The 26,926-nt window shown below is 43.4% G+C and overlaps 1 protein-coding gene across 1 annotated transcript in view; it reads right to left on the minus strand.

Annotated features, from left to right (window-relative positions):
* Tenm4 (teneurin transmembrane protein 4) overlaps positions 1-26,926 on the minus strand; it is a 716,831-nt gene that overhangs the window by 47,962 nt on the left and 641,943 nt on the right. Inside the window, exons 21-26 of the mRNA XM_090348503.1 lie at positions 22,647-22,766; positions 16,165-16,426; positions 13,203-13,470; positions 11,493-11,636; positions 8,315-8,564; positions 6,381-6,401 (exon numbers count right to left, since the gene is read on the minus strand). Coding sequence (XP_090204629.1) covers positions 6,381-6,401; positions 8,315-8,564; positions 11,493-11,636; positions 13,203-13,470; positions 16,165-16,426; positions 22,647-22,766 — 1,065 coding nt within the window. The remainder of the gene's footprint in view (positions 1-6,380; positions 6,402-8,314; positions 8,565-11,492; positions 11,637-13,202; positions 13,471-16,164; positions 16,427-22,646; positions 22,767-26,926) is intronic.

The raw sequence follows: 26,926 nt of genomic DNA on the forward strand, positions 1-26,926 counted from the left end.
CGTGGAAGAAGCTATACAATGGGTATCTCTTGTTAAGCCTGAATTTCATGATCCCATGATACTGATGTACCATTTCTCCCAAGTTCAGAGCAAAGCAGAGTTGAAATCATCACTCCTGAGAAGCTAATTTTCAGTCTCAGCGTGTGGCCTGATCATTCACTGGGTCCTCAAATTACATTTCAATATTTTACATGTACTAGGCATATAGGCTTCAGGTTCATTTGATGAACAGAATTGTATTTTACAGGCTGATGTTTTCTGAAGATCAGGACTCCATATTCTCTTTGGGGGTCTAGGTCCCTGAGAAACTTAATCTGGCTCAGTGACTGCCTGTCACTATAAATGTCCCCTTACACAGTGTCCTCAGGCTATGGCTACATCTGACAGTGTCTGACATCCAGACCCAAGACTTTCCTTCATTTTCTCTCCATGAGAACAAGTAACAAGTTGGGATTTTCTTCAGTGGCCTGGCTGCTGTCTCTCTGCCTCCCTCTGAAATCAAGGGCAAAGCTCTGCCTGTAACCTGAGTCTTCTTTAGATTGTTCTTCCTGATCAATCCAAACACCAATTTGTCATTTCCATGTTTCCATCCTGGACTCTTGTCTTTCAGAGGAAGTGCAGACTCCCCAGCCCATTAGAACTCAAGGCTTTTTCATGCTGGACTGCTCCACCCTCTTTTCTTCTCCATCATAAATTACCCTGTACCCCCAAAACCCTACACCATAAATACCCAACACCTCAACATATACCTCACTGTGTGTCTTCGGGCCTGCCTGCACTTGCTGCTTGTTTGTCCCCTCCTCTTTTCTATGTCCTCTTCAGCACAAATGATAACTTTTCTAGCAAACTTTCCCGACTTTCTTTTCTGTGCATTGAAATCAGTGCACCAGTATTAGTTCATACCTCTATTACAGATCACTTACTATAACACCATGGCTATTTCCTCCCCCCCCCCACCTTGCTGACCCCCTTCTCTTCCTCTCTTTCCCTCTCCCTCTCCTCTAGACTTCAGTCATTTTTATGTTGCCAGTGTTAAGCTTGGTATCTTCTAGTTCATCAGAATCGCTATTTGTTTTAACTCGCTACTATCTTTATTTTCCGCTTCTTTTAGGTTGTATTTAGATTGAAATGACTTTTACTTCATATTTGAGGTAGTGGTAACAATCCCAAATATTGGACATGTCCCCTGGGATGTATCCTGTACTGTAGCACAGATTTAATCTTCCCAATTGACACAGATTCTGGCTAAATAAAACCCAGTGACCTCAGACCTTGCTCTGCAATGCTGGACCAACTGCATCTTTCAGCTTCCCCATGACAGCTGGGAGGCAAGGTGGTTATTTCATTTCCTTGTGCATCACTCATGATGAACTGCTGCTATCCACCTTGGCAGGAAGTGGTCCCCAAGGGAGAATAGCGGAGGCCCTGTCCACTTAGATTAGCCCCTCGAGTTTCCAGTTCATATCACCCTATGCTGCCCGGAGAAGTGTCATTTGCCTGGAATTCCCCAGGTGGGTGAATTCCAAGAGGGGAGGAACTTGGTAGGATTGCTCTGCAGTCTACAAAACATCATGACTACATTTTTTTTTCTTTGGAGTGCTCAGGAACAAATCTGTGGTCAGTTAACCACAGGGTAAATCACATTAGCTTTGAACCTAGAAGACAAGTGTAATTTGGGTGGGGTCACATGAGTAGTTTAAGGTAAGGTCCTGCAGCTGTCAGGAAGGAGGAATCTGTTCTGTTTTGCAAATTGTTTTCACATCATTAGGATCACATGTAATTCTCTACACCCCTTTCTGGTTTGTAGTAGTCTTTGGACATTCTTCAATTCATTTCTTCCTTGTACCACCTGGTCCATGAAACAGAGCTGCAGAGGTGCCAATCACTGATAAGTTCAGATCCTGTCCCATACTCTGCACTAACACCTGTCCTGCCTGGCCCTGTTTCCTCACAACTCTCATGTAAAAGTAAATACTGTTTTCTCTTCTTTCAGCAAGGGGAGATGAGCGAAAGCTGCACTGACTAGACTAGGGTCATCATCCACTAAGAAAATCTTCATCCAAATCAGCTTGGTCTTAAGTCTGTGTTCTTTCTACCTCCCCTCCCTGCTGCGTCAGGGCCTAGAAATCTCTGCCGCCCTTCTCTACCTGGGAGCACTCGTCCATCTCTGGAGATTTAATGTGAGCATCATTTTCTCTATAATGAGTGGAGCCTGTCACAGAATTGGATCACGGCCCTATTTCTAGAGTTTGGAGCACAAGTCCTTGGGGACCCACATTCTTTTCCTATCCTAGCTCTACAAATATAACCTTGACCTCTCTGGAAATGACACAAAATCTTGGAGATCTCTGGAATGAACAAAAAATCAAATCTTACTCTGTATCTTGGTTTTGCAAGAGGTCTCAGAATTCCCAGTGGGCTGAGAGATCCAGATAAATCTTATTACTCATCTTAAGTAATTAGCTGAATAGGTACTTGGTTTATAGACATACCATATTGAAAAGTTTGGTGTATTTCAATATGAATTAGATCTCCTTCCTTAATATAGCATTGGTTATGTTGCCAAGGAATGTTTAATTAAAGAGGATATGAAGTAATAAAAAACTTCTATGGATTTTTAAAAATTAATATGTTATTTATTTATTTATTTATTGCCAGTCCTGGGCTTCAGCTCAGGGTCTGAGCACTGTCCTTGGACATTCTCAAGGTTAGAGCTCTACCACTTGAGCCACAGCACCACTTCCAGCTTTTTTCTATGTATGTGGTACTGAGGAATCGAACCCAGGTCTTCATGCATGCTAGGCAAGCACTCTACCACTAGGCCAAACTTCCAGCCCTGAAATTTTCTTTTTTTGTAATTTTTATTGTAATTAATAGAAGGGTTACAGTTATATTCACCAGATAGTAGGTGTATTACTTCACACATAATGATACCCCTTCTCATGCCTTTGTCCCCATTTCCTTTCCTCCACCCCTCATCTTGTTTTCCTCCCTTCCCTTTCCTATTTCAAATAAACAAACAATCATATATAAAATATATCAGATAATAAGGTAAGATACTGTAACAATATGAGAATAACCAAGGGACAACGAAAGAGATGAGAAATAACATCGTACATTAAGAACAACAATCACACATTATATGGCTCATGTCTCTATATCCTGGAGGTCCTTTCATTTAGCCCCATCCTAAATGGCCTTATGTATCTAGGTTTTGCCCTATTGTAATCCTCTCCAGGAGAGTCCAAGGTTTATATTAATAATTACAAATGAGGGAAACCATTGAGCCTATGTTTCTTTGGGTTTGGCTTACTTCACTTAATAAGATTTTTTCCAAGTCTTTCCATTTTCTTACAAATGGGGTGATGTCATTCTTTCTGACAGCAGCATAGAATTCCATTGTGTATAAATACCACATCTTGTTGATCCACTCATCAACTGAGAGGCATCTGGGTTGGTTCCATATCTTTGCTATGGTGAATAGTGCTGCAGTAAACATCCTTGTGCTAGTGGGTTTAGTATGCCCTTATTTCTTGATGATTAGGTAAATTGAATATATTATTTTCTGTTTGGCTTTTCAGAGTATTAGACATTTAGGTAACCAAATTTATCTTTTCCTTGAAAATTATTTATGAATTTTATGTTTGAAATGATGTGCTTTAACCGAAAAATTAAATAATTATTCATTTGGGGAAAAAAACTCAAAAAAATTATCTAGTCCCTAATTCTGAATCCAGAGTAATATCTGACTTGTTCAAAGAGGCGTTGTTTATCCAACTCAGAAGTAGCCCCAGCAGAAGCTAATTCACTGGTTCTCAGAATCATTGGAAAGAGTCTCATAAAACCTAGCTCAAATTCCATTTCTACCACCTCCTTGATTTAGTTTCCTTGAACAAATCATTTTGCTGCTATGAGCCTCACTTTGGAGGATAATTGTATCCATTTCAGAAAGTTATTTTGAGAACAAAAAAAAATCACATGCAGAAGGCAAATCTCTCTGCCCAGTGCCTCTCCCATTTAAAAAAAATGAAATGCCCAACGAATGACTACTTTTAAGCAAAGCTGGTTAACTGGACAAAACCTCTAGAATATTTATGTTGGTGTATAATAGAAAAGCTATGAATGTCAGATGCAATGTTGCCCTGTTCAACCTATTTTCTAGAGCAGTTAAAGGCTCCTGTTGAGTTAGTATACTACAGGTAACTATGTTTAAGAGAGATTTGAGTTCATGTATACTTCTAAGAATAGATCTGGGAAAAGGTGAGGGTTTGTGCTTCCTGAGGGGTTCAGAGAGGAAGATGCTCACAGGATTATGGGTCTTGGCAAAGGGCCTGTTCAACACAGTGGCTGGTGTGAGGCTGCTTTGGGTTATCCCACCAACCCCCACATACACATGCGCAAAGGTCATCTATGTGGAGCCTAATGCTGTCACTGCTGAAGAGTCAACTAATGAACAAAGAGGACACACTTCTAGAACTTCTTTAATCCATCCCACCAATGGGGAAATGAGGCCCAAAGGCAGGAAGGGATTTGATAATATCTAAGAGTTAGTCAGTGTCAGAGTTGGAACCTGGTTCTTGGTCTCCTGATTGTGTTTAGAAACTGAAAGACAGAGAATGACTTCCTCTTACCTATCACTTTAGTCTGCACTGGAAATAATTTTTAGCATTGAAACAATCAATAAATGGAGAAAAGGCAAGAACCCAGTTCTGAAATTATCCCATAGATACATCAAAAGATCACTGAAGACCAGGGCCAAAAAATGCACTACAAATTATAGATGCTACAACTTGTAAATAGAAAAGTTAGTGACTAGCTAAAGACCACATGGACCAAGACTTTCCCCAGTTATTTCTGCTTGTATTTCAGCTGTGTCACAGGCAGCTACCACCACTACAGAGGGACCACATGGATTTCTGATCATTCTGAGAAAGTTGGCATGATAACTATGAAAAAATTCAGGTTGTTTGTTTGTTCTGGTCATGGGACTTGAACTCTGGGCCTGGGCATTGTCCCTTCAGCTCAAGGCTACTGCCCTAGGCCTTGAACCACAGCACTACTTCTGGTTTTTTGGTGATTAACTGGAGATAAGAGTCTCACAGGCTTTGTTGTGCTTTGAACCTTGATCCTCAGATCTCACCCTCCTGAGTAGGTAAGATTACAGGTGTGAATCAGCATACCTGGTCTTTTTCTGTTTGTTTTTAACTCAGGACACTGCTGTGAAGCTCAGATTTAACGTGAGGTACTATGTCATAGCCCTGTTTCTTCTTTTTTACTTTTATTCCCAATTTATGCTGAATTTGCCTTTATACACGTATCTTTGGGTGTAAAAGGACTCATTTCCTTTCTGGGAAAGATGGAGACATCATAGTCATCATTATATGGCACTCATGGTAATAAAATGATACATGAATGCTTATTAGATACTACTTCTGATGCAATTGTTGTTGTTGTTGTTGCTACCGTGACTGCTCTGGAACTCTCCTGTGCCTGAATATGCCAAAACTTACAAACACTTTGTGGTGCTTACAACACTTTTTATAACCTCATGGTAGAAGCAAAAGCTCTGAGAGATGAGATGGTTCTGTCAAGAAATAACTCTATGTATAAATAGAATGAAATCATGGGTACCTGCTTCACGGAGGAGCTTGGGGATAAAAATGCCATTAATTAGCACAAAGTGTGTAACTCTGTTACCCAGTAAATGCTTTATACATATTCTTTGAAAATGAAATTGTGACTATTACATAAACAATATACTGCCTCTCTAGAAGTAGGTTCAATAATGTTTGGTTATTATTTTGCTATCCTAAAGGTTATCCTTTATCCCAGTTTAGGACCAGTTCATGCGCCACTTCTACTGTGTGACTGCCTAGACCCATTCCTGCTACCTACTGTCACTGAGCTCACACCATCAATCCACTTTGTGACACAGCTCTGCCTGGGGACCTTCTGGGAACTTCATGTGGCCCAATCTGTCCTTGCTGGCACACCCTCAAATGGGGTCATTGGCACCTGAATTCTTCAATATCATGGCCATCAAAGTCACTCACCACCTCCTGGTTGATGTCTTCATTTATTATAAGGATTAAGTGCTTGTGGTATTCAGGTCACTGTGCCATGGTTTAAATTAAAGAATTTAAACCATTAGTTTCGTCTGTCGTGTCCACCAGACTACAAGGCAACGGGCTTGCTTTGCTAGAGAGTTAAAGAGTCCAGGATTTTGTTACCTACCTCACTTTTATTAATGAAACTGAGACAGTTTCCAATCGCCCAGGGTTCCTTTGCCAGAGAGCCCCCCGAAATCGACACATGAAGCTTACCATACAACATGCAACAAGGCAGGGGAGAGACAGGGAATTCTCCACTGGTTGGCTTACCTATGTCTGAAATCTTTATTTCTGACAGAAGACAGGAGAGCAGGGAATAGAAGAAAGAATGAAGTGTTAGCAGCAGGGTTAGAAGCATTATTAGCAGCCTGAAAACTTGACAGCAATGGAACCATACACTACTGTAATAAATAAAGACTTAGGAGCTATGACACTGATATATTTTATATTGGATATTCCTTGTCAGTGAGCTCACTTACAAGCAGCTACATATCACAGAATGGGCACAGTTTTACCTGTTCCATACTGCTGACATTGGGGAAGAGAACTAGCTTGACACATCACACTGCTTTAACAAGGGTAGGACAGAGATTAGAACAGCAGGTTCTTTTCCCTACAAGACACGTGCCCAGAGATACCCAGGCTTGCTGCTCTGTATCTCTGCATGGGTCCTCTCTTATGAGAGTTACAAAACCATCCTCCTTGCAATAGGATATGGAAGTGGTTATGAACTATCATGAGAAGGAAGGGGATGGCATAGAGAAACAGGTGTAGGGGAGAAAGAATGGAGAAAACTACATCAAAATGACAATATAAATTGAGTTCCCCCTCCACCAAATTTTGTGTATTCCTCTCTTCTCTATATGCTGTCTTCCATGATCAACCCTGCCCTTCCTACAGCTATCAGGGAACATGAGACATCTTATTTGGAAGATGTGAGAAATAGGCCTAGAGAGGTTAAGTATTTTGTCCACAGTTATACAGCTTCTTTGGCAAAGTGAGCCAAGTCCCTGGTGCCTCGCTCTTTTTATCTTAGCATGTGTATGCCCCTGACTGAAACAAATACACTCAAGACTTTTTTTCTTTGGGATATATCAAGGCAGAGAAGAAAGATAGAGGATATTGCATGGGTAGCTTGCTTCTCACTTGGCTGGATATGTGATTTTCTAGATGACAGGATATGAGCATCCTTTATTCGTAAGTCCTGGGGAGGATGAGCCAGCATGCCTTCCCTCTTTCCATATATGTGCTGAAGAATGACATTCTTTTGGTAGAGAATAACTTTCCAAAGTGTCATGACAAAATGATCCTCATTGGGTCTGGTGATGAGTCTTTGACAAGGCAGATTTGGGTTGACCATTCTAGAAGTCTAGATCTTGGGCAACTAAATTTCCTGAGCCTCCGTTTCCTTATTTATCAAACGTGAGTTATTAACCAATAACTCACAAGACTATTCTACAGCAATCACTAGGAGTCCAATTTTTCCTTTGCCCACTTTGGAGGGAAGCTTTTCAGCTTAAGCCTTGTCCTGTTCACATGGTCCTGAACCAGGCATAGACTAAGCCCATACCCTAAAATAGATGTGAGGACATTTGGTGCATTTCTCCTGAAAGAGAGAGTCTCTAAAGCACAGCGTCTCTGTAATCCCAGAGCATGTCCTATGACAGTGTTTGGGTTGTTAAAAGGATCTGGTTCTGGGAAGTCTAAAGAAAAATGTCAAGCATAGAGCTATTCTCCAGCTGCAGATGGAGCTGCCTTCCATGGCTCATGGCTAGGAGGGGAAGGGCTGAGCCAGCTGCTTCTGAGGTACCTGCAGAGCAGAAAGGCACTGCCTGGGTCAGGCCTCAGGCCTTCATCTCAGCAATGCTCAGGTGAAAGTAATTTCCCCTACTCTGATGAGTGCCATGTTACAGGGATACATGTGATGACTCTGCCATCTGGGCCTCATCTACTGTGCCATCCCCTGACCCATGTGACGTATTCTAATTAGTTCAGTGCTAGGAAGCAAAAAGATCTCCCTGTCCCAATGTGACTTATCTTCAGTGCAGTGCACGGAAGGGAAGGAGCAGCTCCTGAGCTAAGAGATGAAAAGTCCTAGAGTATGATAGGTAAGGCCCCATTCCTCATGGGCCCAGTGACCTAGGCCTTAGGATGGCAAGGAAACCCCATCATTAACTATGAAAGCACCCCAGCACCTCCTGTACCTCAGCTCCAGGATGTTGGTGACATTTCCAGAGGGAAAGATTCTGCGGATGTAGTTGAAGTCTCCCACATACAGGCTGCCGTCAGAGCCACAGGTGAGGGCTATAGGGGCCAGAAGTTTATTGCCGTCAGCGAGGCCATTGCAACTGGGGCAGGAGATACTTCTCCGCCGCCCATTGCCCATGATGCTGCCGATGACTGGTGGTTGCTGAGAGACAAACTGGTTCTCTCCATTCCCTTTGTGTAGGATGCCTGGGACAGGGAGAGAGAAACATCATCACTGAGGGGTTAGATGTGGGTCCCTCTTTCTGTGGTAGACAACAGGGTCACTTAGATTTGCAAAGCAACCAGGTTTCTGCCAACTATTTCCAAAAGTATCTCATAGTGAAACCCAGAGGCACTGAGCAATATATGGCGCACTGAGGCACTATATACTCTCAGCCTTTATATATTGCTGTGGGCCTGTTATTCTCACTATCGGCCTCTGACATTGCAGTGTTTTTACTACTATTCTGACAGAGGGAACAGACCAAGCAGCCTATCCAAAAGCAGACAGACAAGAAGAGGCTGAGATCCAATGCCATCTCCTGATCATTCTACCATGAAACCTCTCAGACAGGCTGTACATGTCTCATGTGGCCAGCCTTCACCTCTGTACAACTTTGATTCTTGAACTTACCTGATTTTCTCTTTCTATCCATACCATTTCAATATTATGGGATTTATTTTTTCTGCTTGAAGTCAGGGCCTTAGCTTTTTCATTCAGTTACCACTTTATCAACCGATCCACAACTTTCCTTCTGGCTCTCTGTTGATTAATTAAAGATAAGATTCTTGTTCCTGCCCAGGATGATTTTGAACTGACATATGCCACTAGCACCCAGCTGAGAGTATGTATTTTTTTCTTTTTTTTTGTCAGTTGGGGGGCTTGAACTCAGGGCCTGAGTACTCTCCATGAGCTCTTCAGCTCAAGGCTACCACCCTACCCCTTGAGCCACAGCACCACGTCCGGTTTTCTACTTTTTTTGCTTGGCTTTGAACCTCAATCCTCAGATCTCAGCCTCCTGAGTAGATGTGAGCCACCAGGTCCTGGCTAGAGATTATGTATTTTTCCTAGCTTATGTGTTTTTCCAGTGCCTCACAAAGAACTTCACATACCAATAAATGTTTATAAAATTAATAAGGGAAACTCAGCCTCTTCTCACCAACATGGAGTTAAGAGTCTGGGTTTTTTTTTGCCATTAATGAGCTGATTTCATATCTGAAGGAGGTCTTAGGTCTCATACTGCCTTGAACCTCATTTTCCTATCAATAAGATGAAGAATTTGAACCACTCCAGATTTGTAAGCTTCCTGTCACACATACATTGATTCTTTTTACTTTACACCATCCTTTCCTTGTTTACTGCCACAGTCTCCAAAGTAGACCCTGCCTCCTGCTTCCTGCTGTCTTAGCTGAAGCCTATATGGAGTTTGGTTTTTATTGGTCACTTAAATCTCATGTCAGACTGCCACTTGTTCGCTTTGTTGTCCTTTATTGAATGGATTTAAATATTTATATGTATACAGTACAATCCATTGTGTTTCCATTTAAAGTCTGTGCTTTTTCTAGGTTATTGTTTTATATTTTCTTCCATGAATTCTAAATTACTATTTTTTAAACATTTTGGTAATTAAAATATTTAAATTTATTTTGTGTATAGTATAAAGTGGGAGTTTCAAGTATTTTTTTTATTACATATTGAGCCAGTTTTCCTAGTACCAATTTCTAAAGGATTTGTTCATTCTCCACTGATAGATGATGCTATGACATACCATATACCATCTTATTTACAGATGTTAGGTGGAAGACATTTCTAGTATTCGTGGCTATCCTTCTCATCAATTCTTCTGACTACTTAGGAAAGATTATGACATCTCAGTCCATGAGCAACTCCATCCATGTTATTGGTCTGGCTAATGGCTCATAAGAGGTAGTAGTGTGGGCAGCTGCTAAGAGATCCCTTTAGCTTGGCTTCAGCTCTACTGTTGTGGTTTTGCTGACACTCATGGCCAAACTTAATTTTCATTATGACTTACAGGTCAGTCCCTGAAATCCATGGACTCTGTTTACCTCTTTCTGTGCCTTGCACAATTTTAGACTTCCTGTTTTCTAATTTAATTTGGTATGTGGCAAGTGCCTTTAAAGAATTATCTCCATCATTTATAGATCTTTATTTTACTATAAATTATAGAAGTACTTTGTCAACTTCTGCCAGACCTGAGGTGGCTTTGATAGGCATTCATCATTTGTAGACTAGGCAGGAGGTATGTGACATTATTACCTGTTTCCCATGATGGGTCATGGTTAGGCTAAGTTACCTAAAGAATAGGAGCTATCACGGCCCTTGCTTGCTTTAAACTGCTCAGAGACTTGAAATTCACCTCTAGATATACTCGAAACTCATAACTTTCCTGCCCTGGGCTCCAGGCACTTAAGTCATCAGCTTTGGCTGTGGCTTTGGCTACACTACCTTCACCCTTTGTCCAAATTTCAATGGACCTTCTTTATAGATATTCTTCCAGATTTTAGCACGTAGGCATTTTCTGTGCTGACTGCTACCATGTTTACCCTACTGGTTTACAGAGCTGATCCTGTGGACTTTCTGAAATGCTAGTCAGAGGTTCTTCTCCCTGCCTTGCTTGGGTCACTTATCTCCTTTAAGGTTGGCATGGCCTATTGTCACAGCAAGGACAGCCTGAAAAGTCTTTGACTCTGTTTGCATTCAAATCCCGAGACTTCTCATTTCTGTATGCTCAGGGCCCAGTACAATGACAGGCTCAGCAGAGGGTCCCAACAAAAGTTTTTTGATTGAGCCTTCTGACCAACTAATCACATAGGAACCTATAAAATTCAAAGTATTTATTTTTTGTTAGAACAGAAGACAAAGTGGACCTAACATGACTCTACCTTCCCATGGGAAAATTTCTGCTTACCACTTTTTTTTTTGTCAGTCCTGGAGTTGGTTTCAGGGCCTGGGCACTGTCCTTGGGCTTTCTCAATGCTAGAGCTCCACCACTTGAGCCATAGCACCAATTCTGGCTTTTTTCTATGTATGTGGTACAGAGGAATCAAACCCAGGTCTTCATGCATGCTAGGCAAGCATTCTACCACTAGGCCAAACTCCCGGCCTCTGCTTACCACTTTGGATGTTGAGGGCATGATGCTTGTCCAGGGTCCATCCTCCAAGCTTGGATGCATCAATTTCATAACCCTGTAGCACAGCAGTTCTTTTTTCCCACAGGATCAGATCAGGACAGGATTCATATTCATAACCCACAGAAACTGAAGGAATACAAGGAGCAAAGTGCACAGGTGAGCAAAGCTCCACATTGATCCTTGGACCCACAGGTGAGTCCCTCTCCTTTGCTTTCATGGAACAGAATAGGATTATATTTATACTTGTGGATCAGGACCATTGAAATAACAACACAGTAATGCTGACCCTTAAAACTTCTTAAAAAAAAAACACCGTTTGTAATTGGGAAAAATTAAACAAATACGTTGCACTTTCAAAGGATTTAGTTGAATTAGTTCCAGGGAAATAATGTTTAATATGAAAAACATTTTATATATAAAATCCTTCACTGTGGTATTATTTACAATAGTGAAACACAGGAAAAACTTAAAGGTTCAAAACAAGTGAGAGGCAGAGCAAACGTAAGTGTGTCCAATCCAGAAATATTTCCACTGAAAAATATGGTTCTGATGACCATATGTGACGTGGGAAATGCCTATGGAATCTGATGCTAATGAAAATGTAGCTGTATTTAAAAAAATAAAAACAACAACACAAAGTACATATGAAATAAGAAAGCACATTAGAATGTTAACAAGTGGTTGTATTTGTTTATAGGATCAAATATGGTCTTTTATTTATATCCATTTCTTAGCTTTTAAAATGAATAGACATGGTATTACTTTTTTATATAGAAAACACTTATACTGATAATGAATACATAGACAAGGAGCTAGGGTAACTAGAGAAAAGAAGTTGCTTCTGAATTTAGAAGTTGGTTTGAGCTTTGAAAGCTTGAAAATGCCCTGGGTTTTATTTATTTTTCAGTCGTGGGGCTTGAACTCTGGGCCTGGGTGCTGTCCCTGACCTCTTCAGCTCAAGGCTAGTGCTCTATCACTTGAGCCTCAGCACCACTTCTGGTTTTCTGGTGTAAACTGGAGATAAGAATCTCATAGATTTTCCTGCTTGGGCTAGCTTTGAACTTGGATCCTCAGATCTCAGCCTCCTGAATAGATAGGATTACAGGTGTGAGCCACTGGCACCTGGCTAAAGTTCTGATTTTACTTGTTTCACTAATCCAGGCCTCTTAGAAGGTATGGAAGCCATATGGAAAGCTTCCTGAGCCTGGGTTTGTAATGGCCTTCTGGCTCCAGGAAGGAACCATCAGAGACAGGAAATATCTTTCTGTGTAGATATTATTTGGGGAAGAGAAGACCATCCTACATGTTCAAGACAGGAATTAATTGGGAATCACCTTTCTTCTAGATGCCATAAAAGCCGGCCATAAAGGAATGGGCCAGACGGCGTGTGCTAACAGTCACCATGCCTTCTGCTCGCTTATGAGAGAGTGTTTGTAGTGAGTATTAATAGTGTTTTGGTTTTTGTATGCATTTTAATTGGTCAAGTATTCTATATTCAGGTGTTGTTGAATATTCTTTTTGGTCATGGATGGTCATTGTGAGGTTTTAAAGGGCAATGAAGCCCTAAGTATTTTTGGCCTGAGATGAGGAAGGAGGAAGTAGAAGAGATTCCCCCCTTTTCCTGCTCCTCTGTGCTATTTTCTCTCTATGACACTCTGCCTGGGAGGGGGGTGAGGGTGGGTGAGGGCTTACCGAAGGCTTCAGAGAGCCCAAACACCTTCTGGTTGTAGACATCTGTCTTGTCCCAGATGAAGTGAAAGGACAGGTCTGGGGCTGCAGCAAACCACTTCCTGAAGAGACGACCCTCAACTGCCACCATAAGATGGACTTTCATGAGGTTGAAGGGAATGGTGGGGTGCGTCAGGCTAATCCTCAAGACAGACTTGTAGCCAGCAGTGCGGCTGCTCAGGTAGCTCAGCCTCATCTTGCAGCCAGAGATGATAATTTCTTCCTGCAGGGCCTACAGTGAGACAGAGCACAGCAGGGGACCATCACTGATTTGCTGATTTGGAGGAGGAGGGGGTGAGGGGAGGGCAGGGAGCCATAGCCTGAAGGACTCCTGGTGTGCAAGAGGCAGAGGAAGCAGTAGGACAGGAGATGAAAAGAGGAAGAAGGAAGGGGAGGAAAGAAGAGGGGGAAGCAGAAATGAGAAGGGGCTGCAAGAGGAAGGAAAAGGAAAAGGATGACAAAGGAGAAAAGCAACTGAAAGAAGTGAAAAAGAACCCCTCAAGACTTCACTGCTGAGGAGGAGCCTCTGGTTGGCTCTCTGCGTAACATATGTGATGTTGTGAGATTTACTGCAAGATAGAGAGGAACGCTACATAACGTATGCGCAATAACAATGTATGCACAATACTAAGCAGCATAATGCTTCATTCTTAAACTCTTGTAGACCCTCAGTCCCAGTATGGTCACATAAGTAAAGTGCCCAGTATTTCCATGTTAGTTGACAGAGGTGGTTAGTAGGGGTTAGTAGGGAGACTTTTCTTTTATTCCCCCCCTCTCCTTTTTAGTGTACTAATATTGGGGCTTGAACTCAGAGCTTGGGTACTATTTCTTAGCTTTTCCACTTCACTCAAGATTGGCGCTCTATCACTTGGGCCACATCTCCACTTCTGACTTTTTGATGGTTAATTAGAGATAAGAGTCTCATCGAGTCCTTCCTAATGGTGGCTTTGAACTGCAATCTCCCAGGTAGGAAGGATTATAGGCAGGAGCCACCGATTCCAAACCTCTTTCAGATTAATGCAGACAGATGTAGACAGTTGCCCAAGCAAGAAACTTTTTAAAAGTCAGATCCATTTCCATGACGTTCCTTTCCAAAGAAGTAACAAAAACACTTACAAGGTGGAGTCAGAAGTCCTAGCTGATGACCAGAGCCTATACTAATGTCCTGCCTCCTCCCCAGAGCGGCTGTGTTTGCTGTACAGAGTTCCAGTGCATGCTGGGTACTCCACGCAGGCACTGAGAGGTGGAAGACAGTGCTTTATCTGCAGGGTACAACGGGCTCAGGCCCAAGGTGGAAAGATCCAATGAATGCCAGATGATCAAGCATGTGGCTCAATCATTGTGGCAGAGAAAGCTCACAGGCTTTCTCTCAAGAAAGAAACCATAACTCAGTCAATAGACAATGGTTATTTTCCTATGTTTACAGAGATATTGAGCCTTTTTCCTTCTGTCTGATACGAACTGGCCACCCTCACTGCTTCACTGGCCTCCTAAACACAGGAAATTCTAGAAATTGGGCTTAAATCAAAGCATCCACTTAAATCACAGTTTACTAGTTCCCTGCAAAGCAGGCTCTGTACCCTGGTGAGTCATAGGCACAACTCAAGGGTTAGCTTGCTGCTCTCATAAATCTTTCTCTTCTTTAGTGTATGTATCCCTCGCAATTTACATCTCCTGGCACTTGCAAAGGCTAACCAACAACAGCACTGGGAAAACCCAAGAGTTTGTCTTCATGAGTCTGACAATAAGCAAGGTTTGTGCCCCCAACTGGACCTGTAGACACCCAGCTCAGGGAGCACTCTAAAGAGGGGATGACCTTGAAACCGCATTTGTTCCAAAGCCTCTGCTCCTGGGAAAAACGGCTAGGTGGAGTGGAGCCAAAGTTCAGTTACAAATTGCTTCTCTCTAGCAAGTTCTGTCTCCACTGACAAGCATTTCATCAGAAAGGTCAGCCTGGCTACGGAGATAGGAGACAGGCAACGAATCTCTGAGAAGGAGTGATCTTTTAACCTGGATGTGCAAAGAGAATTTTGAAATGGCTGCATTTCCTTCTTGTGAGCTGGTGTTGGAAGCCACTCAATGGAGCATATGTGGAGATGTGTTTGCTCAGCCAGGCATGAAATTCACACACATAAATGTATAAACTCTCTGCTCCACGGAGTACAGAGCAATCCATTAGCATGCATGTTGCTCGAGTTCTCATTAGGTCTGCAGGGCAGCTGGGACTTTTCTGGACTTCTGAGCTGCTGTCTGTCCCCTTCCTTGCTGTCCCCTTTTTGTTGATAGATTCCAAAGTGGGCACAGTGAAGGACATTCAAGTTGGTAGAGCTTTGTTAGGCCAAGACTTGATCTTGATTTCCATCATGTTAAAAATGCATCTTTCCCAATTACTTCCTTTTAATGATAATTAAGCAAAAACACTTGTGAGTGTAGACTTGAGCCAAAGCAATCCTTAACTGGCACGAAGGCAGTGCGTGTTAAATAATCTTAATAAGCATAATAGCTAAAATTTACCAAGCACTTTCTAGGTACCAGACACTGTGCCTCAAATATATTTTTCTCATTTAATCTTTATTATGATATGCACTACTTGGGATCTTGTGGCTTACTCCTTTTTGGCAGAACTTATTATCAATACTTTCCACAGAAATACCAAGAGACGAGACACCCTGGAGACTGGGGAGAAGTAGAGTGGAAGTGACTTGGATGGCAGAGTGGAAAGGAAGAGGATTATAAATCCTGGAGTCGCAGGCAGGTTAGACACTCATGTGATTTCAGAGAATAAACTAGGTGAACCTCATGGCTGCTGGCCCAAGCCTGAAGGAATGCTTTTTGTCTGAGAAACACAACTCTGTGTCTGATTCCTTCTCCACTTATCTCCCAATAGAATAAATGTGTAAGAGATGTAGTTTGGAAGGCTGGGTACCTGGATTTCTGGCACAATAGGTCCTTTCTCAGCACAGGAGCTAGCGAAGGACGTCAGAGGGGATGGAGACAGAACAGGATTGGGGCGGGCAAAGTTGCTCAGGTCACAGCTGGGAATCTCATTCTCCTCATGTCGCATGATGATGGTTTCCATGACAAAGAAGCGATCCCAGGGCAGCCAGAGGGTGTGCTCCTGTGTGATGAAAGGTGTCCGCTCGAACCTCAGGATGACGGAGATGCCACCATTGGTGACCAGGTCAAAGCTAAGGGGAAGGGAAGAAAGAGGGGATCAGGATCATGAGGAGGATGAGAACATACAGCAAGGAAATTACACAAAGGGTCTAAGTGCTTGTTGTGGAAGACCCTGACACCTGCAGCCACAGAGGATGACTCCAGAAAGCATTTCTTGTGGTTGTAGTAACATGATTCACCAGGGGAAAGTTACAGAAGTCAAATGAACCAGTGCAGCAAAGAACCATCTTTCAGGGACTGGGGCAGCCAGGGAATCCTCTGTTGTGGTGTTTCTTGGTACTTGGGGTTTTTGCACTAGGTCAGAGTTGAACCCTCGTGAATAATGCAGAACAACTTCTAAACTGGGGTTAGAAATCCTTAGGCCTAGTTCTAGATTTAGCCTCCCTGCTCCTCAGTTTACTGATCTGTAAAATGCAAAGGTTCAGCAGGGCACATGGGTAGATCACAGCTGTAATCCTAGCTAATTAGGAGGATGAAATCTGAGGATCATGGTTCAATGCCAACCCAGACCGGAAAGTCCACAAGACTCTTTATTTCTTCAACTAACCACCAAAAAGCCAGAAATGAAGCTGTGGCTCAAGTGATAGAACATTAGCCTTGAGCACAAATGTTTAGGGATAGTGACCAGGTCCTGGGTTCTAGCCCCATGATCAGCACACATACACACACACACACACACACACACACACACACACACACACACACACACACACACACACGCGCGCACACACACACGTGCACACGCACACACACACACACGCGCACACACACGCACACACGTACACACACACACACACTCACACACACGTGCACACACACACACACACACACACACTGCAAAGGTTCACATGGATTACTCTTAGGACACTAAGATTCTATGACTCTCCAGCAATTTTGGCTCCAAATATGACAGATTACTCACTGAAGGTCTTCACAATTAGCAGTAGCTTTAGCAGTTTAGAGGCAGCATAATTAGCATGGCAGTCTCTTAAAAGTACAAGGGCCAGAGAGAAGATTGAGTGCCAACCACACAGTTGAGATGAGATCTCTGTGACAGTGTGTTGAGAACAGGCAGACCAGCCTGAATTGTGGCCCTCTGAGAACTACGTGGGTCTGAGCACCTGTCTTGTTTCCAACACTATGCCAAACAGGCCTGTGCTCTGATGTCCCCCAGACCTTTCCCACCTTTGACAAACCCCTGCTGGTTCTTCCTTGCTTCAGGCTTGCAGGAGATCATGAAGGCAGAATGTTGTCTGTCTCACCCCAAATTGCATTGTACCAAGACATAGTGAGAGACAGGCTGGCAGACCTAGCAAGGCACTTGCCCTTCCAAATTGGCTTGGGCCTTTTGTTACAAACAAGTCCTTATTTGCATACTTCAATGTTTCTGCAGAACCCATTTCAACTTGGGGGGGTGTGTTGGGTGGGCTAACCTCTGGTTTCTGCTTAGAAACTAGCTGAGCCCAGACTGTGGACAAAGGGAAAGAATGCCCAGTCTAAAGCAAGGTATGTCACCATTTCTGCTCTCTGAGTCTGCTTAGTCAAGTAGAGTGCTGGGCTGCTACATAAGGTTCTATGTTCAGTGAATGAGATCTTAGTCTAGAATTTTGTTCTGCTTTCTGCCCCAAACACCAAGTTTAAAGTCAAGTAATAGCTGAACCGTTGGAGGAGACTTGAATGGCCACCTGACACAGACCCCTGTCCCAATCTGATATGGCAGTCTTGTTCAAAGAACTCTTCAGGAATTCATTTTAGTAATTAGGCCATAGGAGGATGGGCCCATCTTTGGCCTGTTTATGACATTTTATAACTTCTTTAGGGTTTGGAATTGCCTAGGTCCTGTTCCTTCCAACTCCTGGTGGTCCAGCATAGTTCTACCTGCTGGGGTGACTTGGCCACCATGGGCCTGCAAGCCTGTCACCTGTGTATGAAGGATCTCTTTGGACAATGTCCCTGTAGCCATTCCTTTTAAAGTGAGTTTTCAAGGTCTGTCCTCCTCTTGTACTTTTGAACAGTTCAGATGTCACTGCCTTCAGACTGCCACCACATAGCCTTATCTAGTTAGGACCCAGCTCTGTCCCTAAGGCTCCCTAGTACTATGGGCTCATCTTAGATCTGACATCACACTATCCAGGAATTATTCATCTAGCTTTCTGGGCCAGGGACACTTAGTCCTCTGTTTTTCCAGGAACTGGCTCTGTGCTCATTCTGTCAATTGGCTGGTTGATAGAATGAATGTACATCTGTGAGTGCCATCTGAGATGGCTGTCCTCTGAAGTTAACCCTATGCTCGTGTGTGGTGTGCAGTTGCTTTGAGAGACTCCCATATAGATTACCCCCTCAAATCCAGTGCTCCTGCTCTCTCTTTCTTGCTCTCCAAGAAGCTGTCAGAATTTGACTACCTGTCTGAGGGCCACATCCTCTCCTGGTTGATAGTGTACCCTCAGTTTGGTCTACCCAGGCTCTGCAGGCTGATTTCTATCAAGTCTTTCACCAGTTTGTCTGTGGCACATTCAGCCCTTTTCTGTGCCAGTCTTGGGAAGAAGTCAGCCACCACCATCCTGCAATAAGGTGGGAATTTATTTAGGACACAGAGATTGTGACTCTCCAGGAAAGTAGCCATCGCTTTAGGGAAATACCTTGAGAATGCCTTTTCTGTTGCAGAGCTAAATAGCATCTGTGCTTTGACAGAACATTTCAAACTAGCAAACACAAGTTTGGCCAGGCTCACAAGCTCCCTTCAAGAGAGGCTGAGTGTGAGGAGGGAGGGAAGACAAACACGAAAAGACAAGTTCTTGAGGCTATGAACAGGTTGGGGCAGCCAGCCTTGCCAAGAGCTGAGTGTAGTGGGGTAGGGCCAGGCCTGCTCATCTGGTAGGGAAACCTTGTTTTGGATATGAATGTGAACTTGAACCAAGAGAGAAGGCCTGGTTCTCAGGTGAAGCCATACAACTCAGAGCCAGTCTAAGTGTGGCTACTCAGCGCATAGGTGAATGACAACACCTTTGCAAGCCTTAATTGTCTCATCTGTAAAATCATCATCTAGCTGATGATCATAATTACTTGGCTGGGTTACTAATTAGATAGATGTATGATGGATGGGAAAAGCATTGGGACCTGCTCATTCTGGGGGCCTCATGCTTCGTACAATTCCATTTTTCAATTCCATGAGCCTGAACCATTTCTCCTGTCTGCTACTTTCCCACACATCCAGCAGTGTGGAAACTGAAAGAAAATTTAAGCCCTACAGTAATTGGTAAGAAGATACCTGAGCCTAAAGTTCTAAGCAGAAGCCATTCTTGCTACTATGTTCTAATATAGGAGGTTGATGAAGAAAACATCCATCCAGGAGACCCAAAGGGATAGTACAGATCAGCGAAGAAGCACCATTAGGAAGACTCAAAGCTTGGAGGCAGAGAGCTTTTCCCCAGGGGTCACTATACTTATGTCAGACTGTCCTGTGTATAATGGATGCACCATAACCAAATCCATTATCAGCACATATTGACTAATGATTAGGTGACCCCAAGTTGAGTGTCTGACAAATTTCATGGCATTTACATTTTTAAAAATTTATTTTGTTTGTGCCCATCCTTGGGCTGGAACTCAGGGCATGGGCCTGTCCTTGAGCCTCTTTTGCTGTAGGCTAGCACTCTACCAGTTGAGCCACAGGGTTGCTTCCAGCTTTTTCTAAGTAGTTTGTTGGTGAATCTCATGGCCTTTCCTCCCCTGGCTGGCTTGGAACTGTGGTCCTCAGATATCAGCCTTGTGAGAAGCTAGGATTACAGGAGTGAGACACCAGAACCCAGATGAAAGAGAGAGACAGGGAGGCCGGGAGTTTTGCCTAGTGGTTAAAGTGCTTGCCTAGCATGCATGAAGACCCGGGTTCGATTCCTCGGCACCACATACATAGAAAAAAGCCGGAAGTGGTGCTGAGGTTCAAGTGGTAGAGCTCTAGCCTTGAGAAAGTCCAAGGACAGTGCTCAGGCCCTGAGCTCAAGCCCAGGACTGGCAAAAAAAAAAAAAAGAAAAAAAAGAGAGAGAGACAGGGAGAGAGAGAGAGCAAGAAAGAGAGGGGGGGGGAGAGAGGGAGGGAGAGTGAGAGAGCTAGAAAGAGAGCGACAGAGGGGGGGGGGTCCTGGGCTTCAGCAGGCTCTCACTTGTTTTTATCACTCAAGTCTGGCACGCTATCATTTGAGTTATACCTCTACCTCCAGCTATTTGCTGGCTAATTGGAGATAAGAGTCTCTCAGATTTATGTGCTCAGGTTGGCTTCAAACCATGATCTCAGAGAACAGGCTCCTGAGTAGCTGGGATTACAGATGTGAGCCACTGGTGTCTGGCAAAACTCTCTCTCCTTTTTTTTTGGGTGGGGGGGCTTGAACTCTGGGCCTGGGCACTGTCCCCAAGCTCTTTAGCTGAAGGCTAACATTCTACCACCTTGAGCCACAGTACCACTACCAGTTTTCTGGTGGTTAATTGGAGATAAGAGGCTCACAGACTTTCTTGGCCTGAGCTGGCTTTGAACCGTGATCCATAGGTCTCAGCTTCCTGAGTAGCTAGGATTACAGGCATGAGCCACCAGTGCCCTGCTCAAAACTCCTTTTAGATGACTGTTCTCCAGCAGGTAATGTAGTAAGAATACCTGTTGCCTGGTATGTTCACACCTACTATTTCCACAGAGAAGGTAGCAGAGTCTGAATGAAGGGGCTTCCTTCATGCTACTGAACTTCCTGTTTCAGGCCATGTTGGAGGGCAGGGCGCACTGACCTAGCTTAGCAAAGAAAGGACTGGCACCGCCCTCTTCCAGCTCTGCCCCTCCCACTCATTTGGCAGTGGGGAGACTCCCTATGCCCAGCTTGCCCCGCTCCCCCCATCTACACGGCACACACGTCTACAAACAGATGAGTCTCTACTTCATTATCACCTCGGCCGGGATGTGTTCACATCTGATATTGGATTAAAGAGGTGCTAAAAATCAATCGGGCTGGAGCACAATTTCCAACACAGAGTGAAAAAACCAACCTTCTGGGCCCACACTTAACCAGATGGACTGCCTCCACCTGATTTTTATTAAAAATAGAGGACTTGTCACCACTGACAGCCTAAATATTACACTTTCCTCCTCTTTCCCCCCTTCCCAAAACACTGCTATTGCCGTTCCTGTCACCATCACCTTCTCATTATGCAACAATCTGTAAGGCTAATAAACAGCTAATGTTTTGTATATGCTTACACATGCCAGACCCTGAAAACTAGCAATGAATTTGAGTAGGATGGGAACTAAGGTTTATTAAATACCTCCTCTGTGCTAAATGCTTCCCCACTCATCACATTTTATTTTCCCAAATGACTGGTGGAATAGGCAGTTCCAACCCCCTTAAGGAGATGAAGAAGAATAGGCAAGAAGTCCAAGGATGTACAGGTAACAAGAGGAGAACTGGTACTACTGAAGAAGCTTCACGTGGCCAGGGCACTTGTGGCTCCTGCCTATAAACCTTCCTGCTGCTAAGGAGGCTGAGATCTGAGGATCACGATTTGAAGCCAGCCAAGACAGGAAAGTCCCTGAAACTCTTCTTGCTAGTAAACTATTTAGAAAATGTTGGAAGTGGAACAGTGGCTCAAGTGCTAGAGTGATAGCCTTCTGCAAAAGAAGCTCAGGAGCAGCTCCCAGGCCCTGAGTTCAAGCCCCGGGACAGGACAGGCACCAACAAAAGAAGGAAGAAAAATGTAGAAGAAGCAAGGAAGGAAGGAAGAAAAGGAAGAGGAGGAGGAGGAGGAGGAAGCAGTTTCACTTCATTCCACTGACAGTTACAGAAGAACATATAGGTTAGAATTCTCTTATCCTTCATGTGGCTTCCACTGACCTAAGGTAAGCAGTTATAGGTTATAAACCACCCAATAGGAAAGGCTACGCTTTCTGAAGCTCCTTGGCCTGCAGGAAATTGTCTCAATGACAGTGTTCCTATCGTAAGCCACAGGGGCAGAATAATGTGCATAAGTTACATACCCTATTCTTATTCTGAGAACCAAGTGAGAAGGAACTGCTTTATTTAGAGCCCAAAGGATGTAGGTCAGAGTCAGACACAAGGGCACACAACTAGTATATTACAGAGCCGGCAACTGATGTCAGACTCTCAGAGTTCAAGTCTCTGTTCTCTGTCCATGTTGTCATGGAAAGACCACGTGAACAAGACTTTCACTCTTTCTTGCTCATGCAAGGTCTCTTACCTGCCATCTTGCCTGCTGATTGTATACCCAAAGAGAGGGTTATTGACGAAACTGATGTTCACTCCAATTAGTGGGGTCCCGTCTGATGTCATCACTTGACCACGAATGACACAGGCATGTCTGTGGAAAGAGAAGAAAGAATAACATGATGTATCACGCATGGTCCTCACATTGGCCTAGGTGTCAGAAGGCTGCAATCTGGCATTGGTGGCTCACACTTGTAGTTCTAGCTACTTGAGAGGCTGGGAATTGGAGGATTTGAGATCCACCTGAACAGAAAAGTTGCTGAGAACTCTTCTCGAGCAATAACTGGGTATGGTGTGCCATCCTAAGCTATGAGTGAGGCTTAGATTGGTTCTAGAACAGCGTGGGTAGAAATTCATGAGATTCAATCAGCAGAAAGAAGCTGGTCATAGTTTCACACACTCATGCTTTCCCATCTAGGTTGACAAGCTAAAATAGGCCAGTTGGAGTCCAGAGACAAGTCTGAGCAGGAAGTGAGACCCTGTCTCAAAAAATAACCATGCACAAAAATGACTGGAGTCATAGCTCAGCAAATGTATCGCTCTGAGTTCATATTCCAGGTATCATTAAAAAAAATCAGGAAAAAGCTGGTCACGGATGGCTCACTCCTGCAATTCTTCTTAGAAGTTACTTTTTAGGGCATGGTATGATGTAAAGAGATAAGGCTCATTCTAGAGAGTAACACAATGTAGGTATCCAGGTGGATTTAGTCAGGTGCTCTGGGTTCAAAGTGCTGCTGTGCAGTTCCTAGTTCTCTGAACTTGTGCAGGTACCTGACAGTTCTCTGTTTTTAATTTTTCTTCTTCTACAGACTAAGCTCCCTGCGTGACAATAGCCCTGAATATACAAGAAAGTGAACAGATTGAGAAGAGTATTTCTTTTCTTCTGGCATTAGATACAGGAGAAAAGCAGATGCTACATCTCCCTGACGTGGATTCTAGAACCTTCCGCCTCTTTTAATACCATTCCCAACTCGAGATGACTGTCTAGCAACTATTCAGCTGCAGTTAGAGCAATGGGGGATTGACAAGTAAATAGGACAATTGAAAAATCATCTAGAATGGTATTCAGAAGCAAAACACATGACATTTTAATGAGGATCGCAAAGTGGAAAACAAACTAAAGAAGAACTGCCCTAGATGCAGGTGAGACAGTGGTCTTTTCTCCCCTGGGTTGACGTCTTCGTCTCACTAGAAGTCAGTTGGAGAGTCAGAGTTCATGAAACCCTTCCATGTTATAGAGGTGGAAATGTGCCCAGAGCCACAAGGAAGGAGTCTTGGGACCTTCCATCCCTGGGTCAGATGCATCTGGGCAAAGGTATCAGATAGTGGAAATGTCCTATGGCATTGGGCCAGGCACTACAAACCTAGCCCTCAGTGACAAGATAAATCTCAGGCAAGTATTCAGGTGCAATTGCTCCCACAATTCTCTCTATTCATATGGGTACAGAAGGCTTTTTTCCCTTTCTGGTTCAGGGAAGAGCTACTGAAGCCCATGGGCATTCATGAAATAAAAGTTCTCAAACTTAATCTTGTATTAGGTACCCAAATATCCCTACCTTTCTAGAGTGATAAACTTTTCTCTGTTTGATGAGAAAAGCAATTAACACCAGCCTTGTAAGCAGCTGGTCTCTCTAGTGTCAGCTTGTCCTTTCTGAAGGCAAGAACACCTACCCACAATGCACCAAGTGTCCCCCCTCCCCACCTCCATCCCCATCCCCACCTCATTTCATGCAGTCTGGTTATTGCTAATTCAGTCAGTAGTTTCCTTCCGAGGTCCTTGGTCTAAATGCAATTACATGGCAAACAAGTTAAGCAGGCAAAGCTCAGCAAAGACTTCCAGTTCTGCTCTGAAGGTCTCCCAATATATTTATGTGAAATTATCTCTCCACTAATGGGAAAGATTTTTGTCCATCAATTGTATTCAGCTGGTAAGAAGAGACGCTTCCTTTAAGGGAGGACAATTGAGTTTCTTACTGCTGAAACTTTGTCCTTCCAGAAAATTACCAACAGATTTCATCTCCTCTTGCTGGCTCCCTTCTAGCCATCTCCTGACACACATGCACTCCTTTGGATTCTGCCTCGAGATCCAGCACTCTGGGCATGGCTTCTTTTTTGGGGAGGTGGGAGGAGAGCTGTCCCGGGCACACCTCTCATGTGCATACAGGCCAGCCCCTCCTCTGATGTATCTCTCTTTGGGGATTCCTTGATAATTGGGTAATGTTGAATCAGCATTATTTGGCTCTTCTATAGCCTGTAATTCAGCAAGCCAGAGGAGATATAATTTTAATCCAGGCTTTTGTGGGTTGCTTTTGGATTTTGCAGAAGATTAAGTTGACACCCTGTATGCCTACAGGCCATTGAGACCTCATGCCAAAATAGGTACTTGGCTCAGAAATCAAGTCCTGAAAAAAACAAAACAAAACACTTTCATCCCTCTACTGTTTGATCACAATTTTCAGTTGTTGAGAAAACCCATTTAACATATAGCCTCCCTGGAAATGGGAGAGGGGGTTCAATGGAGCCTTCGGAAATGTGCCTCATGCCACATGCTTTTCCTAGGGAGGTTTGAAAGGTTGTGAGCACTAGGCTTTTCCATGCTTGCTTGCTTTCTGCATTTACTCAGTGGATGCCACCAGTGACATATAGGTAAATGTTTACCAACAGTATTTCAAACATACAGAGAAGGAGGGAGGGAGGGAGTGGGGGAGGACGGGAAGAAGGAAGAAAGGAAGGAAGGAAAAGATGAAAGGAAAACACCTGTAGTCTGTTTTCGCATTGCTATGGTATAAATTCTACCATCATGACTTACTTCAAGCTACCAACAATATGGCACCAAATAGAGAGCCAGGGAGGGACGCATTTACATAGTATTTCACCACAGAAATGGAATAGTCCCAAACAACCTCAAAAGCAGAGGTAATTGTAAAATAAGACAAAAGACTTGGAAATGAATAAGTTTTGAGTATTCATAACCTTTTAATAGATAATTATACACAATTTAGTTTTTAATATTGGCTGTGTTTAGCAACCCGTTTCCAGAATTCCTACAGCTTTCTTTTCTATTTTCTTTTATTTTCAATACTGAAGATCTAAGCCTGAGCCTCTTCTTTCTTGGCAAGTGCTCTACAACTTCGGCTACACTCATAACCTTACATATTTAAGAATCAGTTCTTGTGAGTTGATATGAGGGGGCTGTGCACTGCAACCAAACATTGGCCTTAGATGAAGGGTCAGGTTCTTGGTCAGTACTGGGGATGTGGCTAAGATGCAGCTGCTGCTTTAAATGTGAAGTTCCAAAACGAGGACCACCTTGGTGAGAAGTCATTGGTGAGGAGCACAACCACAGGCATCTCTTCGGCTTCTTAGCGAGTTCACATCAGCTTCTTACCAGCAATCCTGTATCTGGTCTGTATTATTTTTCCTTGGTCATGTTTTAGCAAATGGAGTTGGAAGGTTTCCTATGTATCCTTACAGTTTCTTCTAGTATCATAGCCTCAGTAAGATGCAACAACTCCTTCTGGCACAATTAATCACCTGTACCTGTGGGCTCTTGTGTACCTTGCAAATACTTCTCCTTTGCTGTGCATATCATGTGTTCATACCATTCACAGCTACAAAGCTGTCCTGCATGCTTACATATGAGCTACAACAGGGAATGAGAGCTTACTGCAATTCAGTAGAATAAATATGGGATGTTTCCCTTTGATTGTTCAGTGAATCATGTTCAAAAGGCTAACACTAAGAGAGAAAAGACTTGCCCAAAGTCACGCGGAGAGGAATTTGATTGGTTGAACTTATACCCAAAGCTGGGACTTTTTACTCCTGAATCCTTATGTTAAGTACCCACAGTAAATTATAGATCTAGGCACAGTGTCAAGTGCTAGAGTTACAGAAACGCATCCATTGCAGTCCCCAGTTATTTGCTATAGCTGACAAAAAGCCACTCTGAAGTACCATAGTACAGTTGCCTTTGACACTGGAGTCACACATGGGTTTGGCATATGTCAGGCAATTGGGATACGAAACAAGCCATTAAGCTAGGTTAACTCTGCCAGGAAGGAGTGCTTAGGCCAGGTTTATTGGTGGGAGAGGGCATGAGAAGGAGGGGTTGTCAAACCTAATGGCATTAGTTCAAATCTATGCTCTGAGTCTGATGGAGGAACTCTTGTGGATAGCAATGAGATTTGCATGACTAATTCTTGAGGACCACAGCTAGGTTTGACATCTAGAGGAGAATCTACTAGAAGGATGGAT

This window comes from Megascapheus bottae, chromosome 16 (assembly GCF_031878675.1).
Source record: "Megascapheus bottae isolate mThoBot1 chromosome 16, mThoBot2.hap1, whole genome shotgun sequence".
Lineage (NCBI taxonomy): Eukaryota > Metazoa > Chordata > Mammalia > Rodentia > Geomyidae > Megascapheus > Megascapheus bottae.